General features: G+C 45.9%; 1 protein-coding gene across 1 annotated transcript; it reads right to left on the reverse strand.

Annotated features, from left to right (window-relative positions):
* PRDX6 (peroxiredoxin 6) lies at positions 1 to 12973 on the reverse strand. The gene is made up of 5 exons (XM_047704990.1): positions 12769 to 12973; positions 8271 to 8427; positions 3393 to 3539; positions 2333 to 2479; positions 1 to 979 (listed from the first exon to the last, which is right to left on the reverse strand). Exons 1-5 carry the CDS (start codon positions 12861 to 12863, stop codon positions 851 to 853), a joined length of 675 nt encoding a protein of 224 aa, XP_047560946.1. The 5' UTR covers positions 12864 to 12973; the 3' UTR covers positions 1 to 850.
* Between the last annotated feature and the right edge of the window lie 360 nt (positions 12974 to 13333).

Genomic DNA, 13333 nt, shown 5'->3' on the forward strand with positions numbered 1-13333 from the left:
TCCAGTTTTAATAAAGAATTTATTTGCTGATTCCCAAAAGGCAAGAGTCAGAAAACAGCCCCACCCGCCCCACTGCAAGAAGTGTTCTAGAATAAAACATTTGCCATCATCTTCTCCTCTTCCCGAGGTGTGCCCTTGCTGGCGTCCATCAGCGAAGCGCAGACTGACAGACGGAAATACTCTGCACGAAAGGCACAGGGCACCAGATTACACCTCCCCCGCAGCCAAGCCGCCTTTCTCTTTTGACAGAAATTTACCGAAACGTTTTCTTTATAGCAAAGTACTTAAAAGATCCTTCCCCTGTTAATCCCACTTGTTATCTCCTGAAAAAGTAGAGAAATGAAAGGTTCTCTGCCCCTGCTGTGATCCAAACACTCAACAGTGAAGATACATCTGGGTACGCTCAGTTAAGGGGTTGTACACACGCTCATCACAGAGGACTCTGAACCTCAAGTTCTGGGTTTGATCAGAAGAGCTGAAAAACAGAGAGTCATTCTATGATGGAGCAAAGCAGGCTTTCTCAACACTACCTCACTGATCCCAAATCCCGTAGAGATCCGAGCCTCTCCTACAGACCGTGTTTCAAAGAGAGTCAGCGGAGGAGCACGCTAAGGTACACGAACGGAGTTGAATGCTGGTGAAGGCACAGAGTAAAGGATCCCGAGAAATTTTTAGTGCCATTTTCATTTAATAAGCCAGTAGTAGAGCAACCTAAAGACCTTGGCTGTGATCACACCAGGATGTTTTTATGAAGAGTTGTAGGAGAACATGATTGGCAGCCGGCATCATCGGGCTCATTAAGCTAAGCCAACAGCTCCAGCACCAGCTCCCCGGAGACCTCGGCTGGAGACTACGGCTGGGGCGTGTAGCGAAGGTACTTCTTGCCCGAGGGGAGCTCTTTGGTGAAGACTCCTTTAGGGAAGATTTTTTTGGCTTCATCTTCAGGGATGGTTGGAAGAACCATCACGCTGTCTCCGTCCTGTTCAAAGACATGGAGAAATGGTGAAATCCGATCTTAGAGGGAACCTTAAAGGCAAGAGCTGACTTCAGAACGTAGCTACAGGTGCTCCTGGGCAGACCTCGGTATTGGTTACTCTCTCCCCTCTGAGGAATTTTGTTTGCACAGGGTGACATTTTTGTGAGGGAACTATTTCCCTATGTTAACAAGTAGTAGTCTTACTTTAAACCCAGTGATGGCCTGGCATCACACTTTAAAAAAGGTTAACTCTAAGTCCTCATTGCCGCCCTGTGTCAATGATTCCTGCCCTGCTCTCATGCCCGGCTCCTCACCCCACTTCCTGCTCCTCCTCTCCCAGGCACGCTGGCTTTTCTTCTGTTCCTTGAACCCACCAAGCTTGCTTTCCAGCTGTTCCTGCCGCCAGCTGTGCTCTTCTCTCATAAATACGTGTGACTTGGTCCCTTGTTTTGTGTCTTTCCCAAAGGTCCCTTCAGAGAAAGGCCTTCCTTGACAGCCAGTTATAAAACCAACCTTCCCACTCCTGCATTCCCATTCTGGCCACCTCTGCTTGATGACTCTGCCACACTCATTGTCACCTAACTCACAGGAGACTTGCTTACTGTTTGTCTCCACCCACTGGAGTGTGAGCTCTAGGAGGGGAGGGACTTCTATTTACATTTCGATCTATACTGTTTGCTGCTGTATCCCAGTGCCCACTGCCCCGGCTCAGTAAACACATGTTCGGTGGATGGATATACAGAGTTTAAGTGATTTGCCTGTCAGGAATAACAAAACACAACCTGGTATTCAGGTTAGCGTATTTAAAAAAAAAAAAAAATGTAGCTACATGAAATTACCCTTGGGATATCCCTGTCCTACCTTTTGCAGAAATCCTAGAAATTAAAAATTTATGAACAAGATACCGAGAATTCTACATGAGTTTAAAAGACCGAATGAAGCTTAAAAGAAATGAAATGCTCCGTGACATTAATATACCACTGTTTTAGAGCCATGTCTGAAGTGGCCAATCTAAGTCTAGCTATAAATATTCTGCCATCATTTTGCTAATTTGGGGAAGAGTTAAAGGTTTTTAAAAAAAATTCTCTTATTTTAAAAGGCATCATTCTGACCAATTGATCAAATGATCTAGAAGTTAGGAAGCCAACGTAGGGAGTGTGCACTTTATATAAAGTGTCAAAGATTTTGAGAATGGCCTCACGACAAATTGGAAACTCAGCCCTGAGAACTCCAGCCAGTGTGTGTGCATGTCAGAAAAAGATCCCCAGGTAACAATGACCCTGAAGACAGCCACTGAGAGATCAGCCTGTAGGACCTTACAGACAGCATGAGCACCTGCCCTTTTAACATCTTTACCTTCCAATCAACCGGGGTGGCAACCCTCTTTTCCGCCGTTAGCTGGAGAGAGGTAATTACTCTGAGAATCTCATCAAAGTTCCTGCCGGTTGTTGCTGGGTAGAGGATGGACAGCTTCAGTTTCTTGTCAGGACCAAAAATAAACACCTGCAAAGCACACAAATGCATAAATAGAGGAATTCTTTAAGTGTTTTTGATATTACAGCCTCTCTGAAAGTTCATCAGTCATTAGAAATGTTCAAGGGTGTTTAAAAAACAAATAGAACAACCCTCTACCCGCCCCGTCCCAGAACATCTAGAAGGATACAGCAAACTGTTAATCTAGGTGGCTGGTGTTTAGAGAACTTTATTCTCCGTGGTTTTTTTCTTTTTTTTTTTAAGATTTATTTTTTATTCTTTATTTTTAATCTCTGCACCCAACATGGGGCTCGAACTCACAACCCCAAGATCAAGAGTTACATGCTCTACCGACTGAGCCATCGAGGTGGCCCCCTCCATGTTATTTTTCTAAACTTAGAAGGGCATTCTATTGGCTCTGGCTGTCTCAGTAAGAACACCTGATACTCAAATTGAATCCAGAAAGGCCCTGGGAAGGTACTATGTTAACTGGGGATGATTATCCTAAAATATACTAATGGGAGTTGATCCTCGTCCTTAAGTAGTTGTACAGTTTTGCAGCTGAGGGACTAAGTTTGTTCTCTAGTGGGTAAGGACAGAACAAGTAGAAATTCTAAGCCAGAACTGCCTTATGGGAAAGGGGATAGTCCACCACTTTGGAGAGGGCTGTCAGGAGAGCTGGAGAAAAGATTCCCCACTTCTAGATGACATCTTAGGAGAACTACTTATTTTACGCAGATTTCCAAAAGCTGTCAAATTCAGCAACTTTAAAATTTAACTGAAAATTTTACTTTGCATTAGCAGTACAGATGCTCCGTGAGATTGCCGCTAATTTATTTTGCAATCAGAGATATTCCCCTATTTCCTGGAGCTGGTGCAAGCACTCAATCAGACGAAGAGCCTGGCCAGTCGTGAGGACTCCACAGTGGATTTCTACACTCACCACACGTGCTGTCACAGGCATGCCCTTTTCGTCCTTCTCCGCCGGGTCCAGCATGCCTAACAGGATGGCAAGGTCCCGATTCTTATCATCAATGATGGGGAAAGGTAATGTTTCTGTGGGCTCCTGACCATTGTAAGCATTGATATCCTGAAATGCAGGTGAGAGAGGAAAAAGAAATCTAAACCAAGCACATCTTCTGAATTCGATCAGTTAACAGCTATATCTTGCAAGATAGGGAAGAGGATCACAATTGTAATTTACTCTATAAGCAATTTGAGTAAGAAAATGAATGAATGAACACCCCTTATCCCAATCAGTCACTGACAGAAAGAACAGTGCGGTACAGTACTTAGGTTATAACTGTAGACCCTTTTCATGGCCAGTCCTCTTAAAAATTGGCATGCTTTTACTGTTTGAAGCAGCAAGAAAGAAAGCAGCAGAGTCGAATACTGTGGAGTTAGATCCCAATCCAAAGCACCACCAGATTCCCAATAAGTAAACACCATCCGAAATAAGGGGTTCATTAAGTCCATCAGTTCTTTTTTTTTTTTTAAGATTTTCTTTATTTGACAGAGATCACAAGGAGGTGGAGAGGTAGGCAGAGAGAAAGAGGGAGAAGCAGGCTCCCTGCTGAGCAGAGAGCCTGATGCGGGGCTCAATCCCAGGACCCTGAGATCATGACCTGAGCCGAAGGCAGAGGCTTAACCCACCGAGCCACCCAGGTGTCCCAAATCCATCAGTTCTAGAAATAATGCCACATGCACAGATAATTCTATAGATCTGGTCCCTGCCTGCTAAGTACCCCGACCCAGACGCAACACTACTGGAAGGCAGATTATTAAGAAATGGGGGGGAAAAAAAAAAACCACAAAGCAAACCCAAGAATAGAGCTGAGTATATATACTTTAAGGACAAATAACAGGTAAAATTTTTATGGGTGAAAAAGGCAGAAACATCCACACAGAAACAAGGCATTTCAGGTCTGAACTGAAAGACAATAATGTACGCTCCTCCCTACGCTGTTCTCTTCCCTTAGTTAACTGCACTCATTCACTTCTACTTTTCCGGTCCCTAAAAGCCTTTGGGGGAAAAAAAAAATCTAGCCTCATTATTTGATCAAGTGTCCATATGGCACTCAAAGTGGGGCCGGCAGTGTGGACGAGTAAGACACAGTTCCTGCCTTCAAAGAAATGTTTACTCTGGTTCAGATGACTCTCCTACAAAGTCACAGCAAATGCAGGGCTATGACGGGTACATGGCAGATTGTGAATGCTGAGTATCCTAATGTCCCCATTTACAGGTCTGCTGAGCTGGCTGAGACTTCAGGAAAGACTCTGACCCCGGGCCTCGGAGGATGGATGAGCTTTTCACAGGTTAAGAGGAATAGTATTAATGAGACATGCAGGCAAGTCTGAGCATAAAGAATTGAGAAGAGAGCAAGTCCCTTAGCTGGGCAGTTTTAGGAAGAAGCAGAAAAGAGGATTTAAAGTTAGAATGAGGTTTGTGTATTATGTGCGACCTTGAAAGTGAAGTGGATAGAAGTCATGGTAGTCACAGACTCTTTGATTTCTCCATGGAGACGCGACAGGGTTAAGAGTCATACAGATGAACTCTGAAAATGGTAGCAACACTTTTTGACATGTTCCTTAGTTTTATTATCTTATTTAATTATCTTATTTACTATCTTAGCTTCCCTTTTCCTTTTTTTTTTTTTAATTTTATTTATTTATTTGAGAGAGAGATCACAAGTAGGCAGAGAGGCAGGCAGAGAGAGGGGGAAGCAGGCTCCCTGCTGAGCAGAGAGCCCGATTCGGGGGCTCGATCCCAGGACCCTGAGATCATGACCTGGGCCGAAGGCAGAGGCTTAACCCACTCAGCCACCCAGGCGCGCCCCATTAGCTTCCCTTTTCTTGTCACTGGCTCCCTACCAAGTCATCACATCTAAAAAATGATCCATATGGATTCGTGCGAGAGGCACCGTGAAGTTCCCTCTTTAATTAGCTGAACGTCACTGTTTTTGACAGTTGGGACGTGTCTCCTATTGAATGCAATCCCAATTGGGAAAATTCTACAGCAGAAGCTCACCAGCCAAAATGCTTTAAGAGATGTTATACAAGAGGCAATAAGCCCTTCCTTTAGTGATCTCTCAATTTAACTATCACTATACCATCAATTGTCAACACTGCCGCTTGCCCAATGAGTATTCCGTGACATCCATGAGCACCAATGAACCACATACTTTGCCTCTGTTCTATCCTAAATCGGGCTAATGCCTGCCCTCTAGCACCTAGCATCACAACAGCATCGGTGTGAGGTTCCTACGGGCCACTGCCATCATTTTACAGCAGGACAATCCTGAGCAAGTCCCTCCAGCTCTGTGGGAGGAAAAGGTATTCTCAGTGGCAAACACGAGGGCACGAACCACATACCTCCAGGGCTGCTCCTGGAAACAAATGAGAAACAGCCCGTGAGATCGCTGTAGAAAGACAGCTGCTATTCACAGCCAGAAGTAAGGAATGAGAAGGAATTCCACCCTGAGAAAGAGCAATGTGCTTCTCTTTTCTCCTGCATATGGTTCTTTTCCTCTCAGACACCGAGAATCAATGAGCATAAAATGGCCAAGGGATGCAGCCCCAGGTGGCCAACTCCCAAGTCGGGACATCTTTTATTCAGTTGTACAGTGAAGTGCTTGGCACAGTGCATGGTACATGGTCCATCCCTCTGAGCTGACCTATCAGCATTATTCAGTGGCACATCAGAGCGAAGCCATCATAATGTTCTTCAGTTCAGCCTAGATCACCACATTTATTGGCCAAGTACATCCTTTGCTGCAAGCAGGCAATTCCTTCAGTTCCTACATTCTACATGTACGGACCAACCACCTAGGATGTACCAGGCATCAAGCACGGTTTAGCAGTGCACAGAACGGGAGCCTGCCTGGCCGAGCCTCTACTCCGCTGGGTGCGGACAAATGAACAAACGAAACCAGCAATGTGCAGAGCATTTTCTTTTAGATGGTGACAAGTGCTAAGGAGAAAATCAATCAGAGGGGGCTAGGGAGTGTGGAGAAGAGTTATAATCTTAGATAATGAGGCCATGGGAGGCTTTAATGAGTCAAGACCAGAAGGACGTGAGGGTAAGCCACAACCTGGGTAGAGAGTCTTCAAAATAGGATTAAGGATAATTTTAAGGTGGAGGAGATGAATTTACTGATAACTCGGACACAGGTATGGAAAAATCAGAGGCATTAAGGATGATGCCTGGCTTTTTGACCTGAGCAACTATGAAAACACAGTGTCTGTTTTCTAAGATGAGTAAGACCTTGGATTAAGAAAAAAGAACCCCGTGTTAGACATACTAGGTATGAGATGACGGGACATCCCAGGGAAGAGGCTGAGTTGCCACGGGTTGTATCGGTATGAAAGCCAGCAGAGTCTAACTACAGATGGAAATTTGGGAATTACAGCATTTAGAGGTGAGTGGATGACTTCACCAACGGGAAAGGTGTAGATAAAAAGAGAAGACATCCATGAAATGTGTCCAGGGAAACTTCAGCATAAATTAGGAGTTGAGAGATGGAGCTCAGTCTGAGAATAAGCAGAACAGCTACAGATGTGGTGTCTGGAAGCCAAGAGAGGAAAATGTTTCAGAATATAGTGATCACTGGGTTAAAGGCTCCTAGCAGGCCAAGAAAGAGCAGGGCTAAGAACCAAGCATTGCATTTAGCAAAGGCAGAGGTCACAGTGTGGTCTAAATCAGACTTTCAGATTATCAGTTAATCTGAGGGGCGCCTGGGTGGCTCAGTCAGTTAAGCGTCTGCTTACGGCTCAGGTTATAATCTCAGGATCCTGGATTGAGCCCCGCATGGGGCTCTCTGCTCAGCTGGGGGTCTGCTTCTTCCTCTCACTCTCCATGTTCTCAGTGCCCCACCCCCCCCTGCAATAAATAAAGTCTTAAAAAAAAAAATCAGTGAATCTAAGATCACTTGTACCTTTACCTCAAAAAACCAAGATACTTAGAGTATTAACATCTCAGGAAACAACAGGTGTTGGTGAGGATGCGGAGAAGGGGGAACCCGCCTACACTGTTGGTGGGAATGTAAACTGGTGCAGCCACTTTGGGAAACCGTATGCAGATTCCTCAAAAAGTTAAAAACAGGACTACCTTGTGACCCAGCAATTGCACTACTGGGTATTTACCCAAAGGATATAAAAATAATGATCCAAAGGGGCATGTGCATCCCAGTGTTTATAGCAACAATGTCTACAACAAGGAAAATATGGAAAGAGCCTAGATGTCCACTGGCGGATGACAGATGTAGTACAGGCGCGCGCGCGCACACACACACACACACACACACACACACACACACACACAGGACTATTACTCAGCCATCAAAAAGAATGAAATCTTACCATTTGCAACAATGTGGATGGAACTAAAAGATACTATGCTAAGTGAAACATGTCAGTCAGAGAAAGATAAATACCATATGACTTCACTCGTAAGTGGAATTTAAGAAACAAAACAGGAACATAGGGGAAGAGAAGGAAAAAATAAAGTAAGATAAAAACAGAGAGGGAGGCAAACTGTAAGAGTCTCTTAACTATAGGGAACAAACTGGGGGTTGCTAGAGGGGAGGGGGTGGGGGGATGGGCAACTCAGGTGACGGGCATTAAGGAGGGCATGTTGTAATGGGCACTGGGTGTTCTATGCAACTGATGAATCACTGAACTCTACCTCTGAAACTAATATACTATATGTTAACTAAAGTGAATTTAAATTAAAAATTAAAACAAAACAAAAACAAACCAAGCTACTCTATATGATTTTTAACTTGATCTTTAATTTCAAAGCACATGCCAATTGGTACTATACCTTGCTCCAGGCAAGATGGTCTTCAACACTGTCTACTGAAAGGGCTATCATCTTAACGTTCTTCTTGGCAAATTCTGGTGCCAGCTTTGCAGCTCTGCCAAGCTCCGTGGTACACACGGGGGTAAAATCCCGAGGGTGGGAGAAGAGAATGCCCCATCTGAAAGAAAGGAAAAAGAAGTCACAACTTACTGGAGAAGATCACAAATCCTAGGTCAAAAATGACTTTCTTTTTTAAAGGAATGCACTTATGAGGACAATTACTTTTAGATTTTTGTTGAGGAATGCTTTGATTTTCTTACTTCCAGAATAGCCCATGTTAAAGCCCAATTCAACCAAAGATATGAAATTCCACATGATATATGCCTTAAAAGACTCTAATTTAAGGGTGTCGCCTCCTTTAATAAACTACAGGGCCACCCTGACTCTTTTCAGCTCGTAAAATCTGTGCTACTCATACCAACAAACTTACTGAAGTAACTCCCCACCTCCCCGCCCACTTACTCACTTCTGTTTTTTTGCCTAGGCACGGAGACCCTGACATTCAGCTTCAACAATGGACGTCCCAATGTGCCCCAATCCAAACCAATCCCTGATTGCAATTAATAAGCAGGTTATGTAATCTGAAATAAATAGGCTTCTATCCCCTATTTATATGTAAAATTAAAGTGGACACTTGGCTTCTTTATAGTGAATGCATATAAAAACTTTTGTTAAGTCGACTTTACTGACCCAGCCTGCCAAACAGGACACCCGAACTCTGCACCCTGACAAAATAGTTTTGCCTGTCTCTGTTGGCAGTTTCTTCTTCTTGTTTTAGACCAAGTGGGCAAAACGCTGAGAGCCTACAACAGATTTTCACAACCACAGATTCTTGGGTAAATCCTACTATCTGAATAATCATCATTAGCTAAAGTAAAACTCTGTCTGGATTGTAAGCACATTTCAAGCTAACAGTCACCAAGAACTTTTGGACTACACTTTCCCTCTCCTCTGCAACCAGAACTATTCCTCTGACTGGAAAGGAAAATTTAACACTCGGTTTTCCACAAGCCTTGCTGACGTTAAACCGGGATCCTAAACTACTAGATTACTAAACATAGCCTAGATGTCAAGCTGACCTCTCAAAAGTTCGCCAAGTTTCCTGAAGCACAGAGAACAAAAGCAGACAAGGGTACCTCCTCCTTCCCACCTACATCTGCCACTTGGACTCCCAAGGCTTCAGGAGAGGAAAAGTCTTCCCACAAAAAGGATAGACGGCCCTATGCCAAGACTGGGAAGAGAGAGGTAGTATTTTTAAGATTCTGGAGGACTGCGGTAGGTTTACTTTTCCATAAAGGGCAGTAAGAGGGATATACATCTTTTGAAAATAATCTAGGCATGGGTAAAATCTAGGTCTTAGATTCTGCAGAAAAGGATCGGCTTAAGTGTCAGATGGGACTCAAGAGAAAGTCTCCAGGAGTTGAGAAAAAAATAAACAGGTGGGGCGCCTGGGTGGCTCAGTCGTTGGGCCTCTGCCTTCGGTTCCGGTCATAATCCCAGAGTCCTGGGATCGAGTCCCATATCCGGTTCCCTGCTTGGAGCGGAGCCTGCTTCTCCCTCTCCCACTCCCCCTGCTTGTGTTCCCTCTCTCCCTGTGTCTGTCTCTGTCAAATAAATAAATAAAATCTTTAAAAAAAAAGTTAAAGAAAAATGAAGAGGTCATTTCTTCCTGTGTTGTTAATGGCTGATGAAATTCTAAGTGTTAGACATACCACTTTCCATTGTGTCGAGAAGGTTTTTGCTGAATCATGCTAAGGAACTGAGTTTAAGCCACTTCACATCCTGCCCCCTCAGAAGCCACACTCCAGTTTGCCAAATAGGATAACTCTCGAGACTGTCTTATTACAGCCTGTCTTCCCCTCCAAGTCTCCTTACTGTGCTCTTAAGAGTAAGAGTAGTTCAATTACATTATCCCATTTCCAAAAGACAAAAGGTTTCATCCTTTAAAGGAAGGGTCCCCACTCACCTCCAGAAAATACCAGGAGAACACGCTTTGTTTGGTAAAAATGTACTGTGAAGCAGCTGCTTCTACTACATACATACAAAAGTAGTGATAAAATTCACCAAATGCAGCACCCAACCCCCTTAGTTGTTTCCAATTGTCAGAGGTAGGGCAGATACCTGTAATGTTTGAAATTATTTTTTTTCCTCCAAAAAACCCCACCTGGATCAAAAAGTACCATCTGAACTGAGATCATCCACAGAATGGAGTCGAGAAAAACTGTATTAGGCAAAATCCTTCTGTTGTAATTATATAAAGAGCTCAAACTTCTTTTGCGGGTAAGGGAGGGATCATGCCTGATCCAAGGCAGCCCTTGTAATATTACTTGTTTATAGATGCAGGTGTTTTTCTCATCTTCCTCCTGGTGGCTCCCCGAGAAGGTACCACTTTCAATGAAATCAAGATAGATCCAGGGGCCAATAAACAACAAGAAGAAGAAACCCAAAAAGTAGGGTTAGTTTAAACAGTTGCAGTATTTATAATTATTGGCACAGTATGTTATTATTTATCTTTAATCTATACAATCTGAGAGTTCCAGTAAGATTTTGCTGTACGGGGGTGAAGGCTATAGATGGGAATAGGAAGAAACATATATCCTGAAAATCGCATGGACTTTTGAGAGAACAGTAATACCTAGATTACGAGATTGGACACATTCTATATATCTGAGGACTCCTCCTACATTTAAGGTCTGAATGTTCCATTTCTCATCTTTTTTTCTAGCCTAGTCCTGTCTTTCACAAAGCTTAGCTTTTCCCATAATCAGAGGCTGGACAATGGACTTAAGGGATTTTTAAGGCGATGTGTAGGCCTAAAATGTAAGAATCTCTCCAAGATTCTCTGCATAGCCCCACCGAGTTACTAATTAATCTCATAAACTTCCCTCTGTCTATACACACCTATACTTGGATGCTGTGAATAAAAAGTATACAAATCATGGAGGAATTGTGAAGCCGTACCACCTCACAGTGCAAAACCGACACACACACAAAAAGCCAGCAACAGACTCATAAATAAAGAACCAGTGACTGCCGGAGGGGGTGGGGGGGATGGGGGAAATAGATGAAGGGAATTAAGAGGTACAAACTTGCAGTTATTACTTTGTCCTAACAAAGTTAGTACTTTGCAGGAAAGTACAGCTTGGGGAATAGAGTCAGTAACATCGTAATGCATGGTGACAGACGGTCACTACACTCACTGTGATGAGCGCAGAGTAATATACCAAATTGTCTAATTATTTTGTTATACACCTGAAACTAATGAAACACTGTGTGCCAATTATCCTTCAATAATTTAAAAAAAAGAAAAAAAAAAAAAAAAAGGAAAACCAGTGTGGTGGGGCTGCGGGAACTCCAGAAACATAATATTATAATGACACATCTCTGGGATGTTTTCAGGTTAAAACTAATCAACTCGAAAGCTTGCTGATTCAGGAACTATAAAATTTAAAAACAGGGAACACCGATTTACTCCTAGTCGTAATGGTACTGCCAGGCCTGATCTGGCTATCACCAGCAAGGCCACGTGCGGGAAGCAGGGCAGCAGGGGACAGGAAGCGGTGAGGGGCACACACTGGGAAACAAAAGAGTCTCCAAAGCCGGGAGGTACACGAGTGCTGGCTCCCCAAGAGCCTGCCGCGGCGGGAAGGCAAAAACGCGCCACTGCAACGCAGCAACCTCAGAAAGCCCTCCCCCGCACAGTGTTGCAAGTTCTGGAATGAAGGACACACCTACAGACAGAGTGTTCTTGGTTCCTTCCAGAGCTGTTATCAAATCATGGCCCAGCCACTGCAGGAGGCTCTGGACAACTAGTCTTTTAGCCAGTTATTTGGGAGCTGGTGGTTTTAAATTTACGTTTTGTGTCGAGAAGCCTGCAAACGCCACTGCAGCGAGCGGGACTTCAGATAAAGCGCTGGGCTGTTCCGGACCTTCAGCCAGCAGGAGTGTCCTCAGACCGTGGCCTTTAACACCCACCTTCCCCCGGGAGCAAATTCCAGAACGGAAGGAGGGAGGGAGGTGCGACCCTGGGCACGAATCCCGGGACGTGACCGCTGATGACGCCCGGCCCTTGCCCCCGCCGGGCCTCGGCCTGAGCGCGCTCCTTGGCACCGCTTCCTAAACCGAGTGCGATAGGCAACCAGGCCTCCATCCGCCTCGGGTTCCCGGACCTGCGGGAACCCAATTTCGTTCCCCTCCCCCTTTCCCGCCGCGGAGCTCGCTCAGCCACGAGGGGGGCCGCCAGCAGGAGCGGATCCGGGGGCCGGCCCCCAGCAGCGCTCGGCCGACGCCCGGCAGAGGCCACTCGGCCAGAGGCACGTGCAGGAACCGGTGCGGGGAGGAGGCGGGCGGCGAGCTGGATGGAGGCTGAGCGGGAAGGAGGACCGAAGGGAGAAGAAATAGGGAAGGCGCCTCCGCGGTCGGGCGTAACCCGACGGCAGGCTACGAGGTGGCCACTTACGAGTCTCCCAGATAGTCATGGAAACGGATGCGGCCGATGGTAGTATTGGCCTCGAAGTTGGGAGCCTCGTCCCCGAGAAGGAGACCTCCGGGCATGGCGGCAGCGGTGACGCGGGAAGACGAGGACGAGCAGCAACGACAGCCACCCGCTTGCCGGCTCTGGCGGTGTAGCAGTCCGCCGCAGAGTAAGCGCGGCCGCGAGGGGCGGGACGAGGGCGGAGCCAGAGGCGGAGTCTAGGTGGGCGGGGCCGTGGCGGAGCTAGGGGCGGGACGGGACCAGCCGAGGTCGGTGCGGTTGCGAGGGAGGGTCCCGACTGCCGGAGCGAGGGGCGGGGCAGGGGTGGGAGAGCTCTAGGCACTGGTCGCTGCCTCTGAACCTTCCGGGAGTCTGCTGGCACCCGCGCGCGTCTTCACTCATGTGACGTGGGATTCGGTGACCTCGCCCCCTGGAGGCTTGGGGGTGAGCAAGGTTTGATCCTGCAGTGCGTCCGGGGTCTGAAGGTGAAAGGAAGCAGCGGAACTCGGTAGAAGGGGAACCCCAAGGCAGAGAATCGGGGTGGGGGATG

This window comes from Lutra lutra, chromosome 15, assembly GCF_902655055.1.
Source record: "Lutra lutra chromosome 15, mLutLut1.2, whole genome shotgun sequence".
Taxonomy (NCBI): Eukaryota; Metazoa; Chordata; class Mammalia; order Carnivora; family Mustelidae; genus Lutra; species Lutra lutra.

What these genes read in the sequence shown, in the direction of transcription:
- PRDX6 (XM_047704990.1), bottom strand. Translation starts at nt 12,863, where the DNA reads ATGCCCGGAGGTCTCCTTCTCGGGGACGAGGCTCCCAACTTCGAGGCC. An exon ending in CATGACTATCTGGGAGACTC is followed by an intron (nt 8,428 to 12,768) that starts GTAAGTGGCCAC and finishes CCTTTCTTTCAG; the next exon opens with ATGGGGCATTCTCTTCTCCC. An exon ending in ACCATCTTGCCTGGAGCAAG is followed by an intron (nt 3,540 to 8,270) that starts GTATAGTACCAA and finishes CCTGCATTTCAG; the next exon opens with GATATCAATGCTTACAATGG.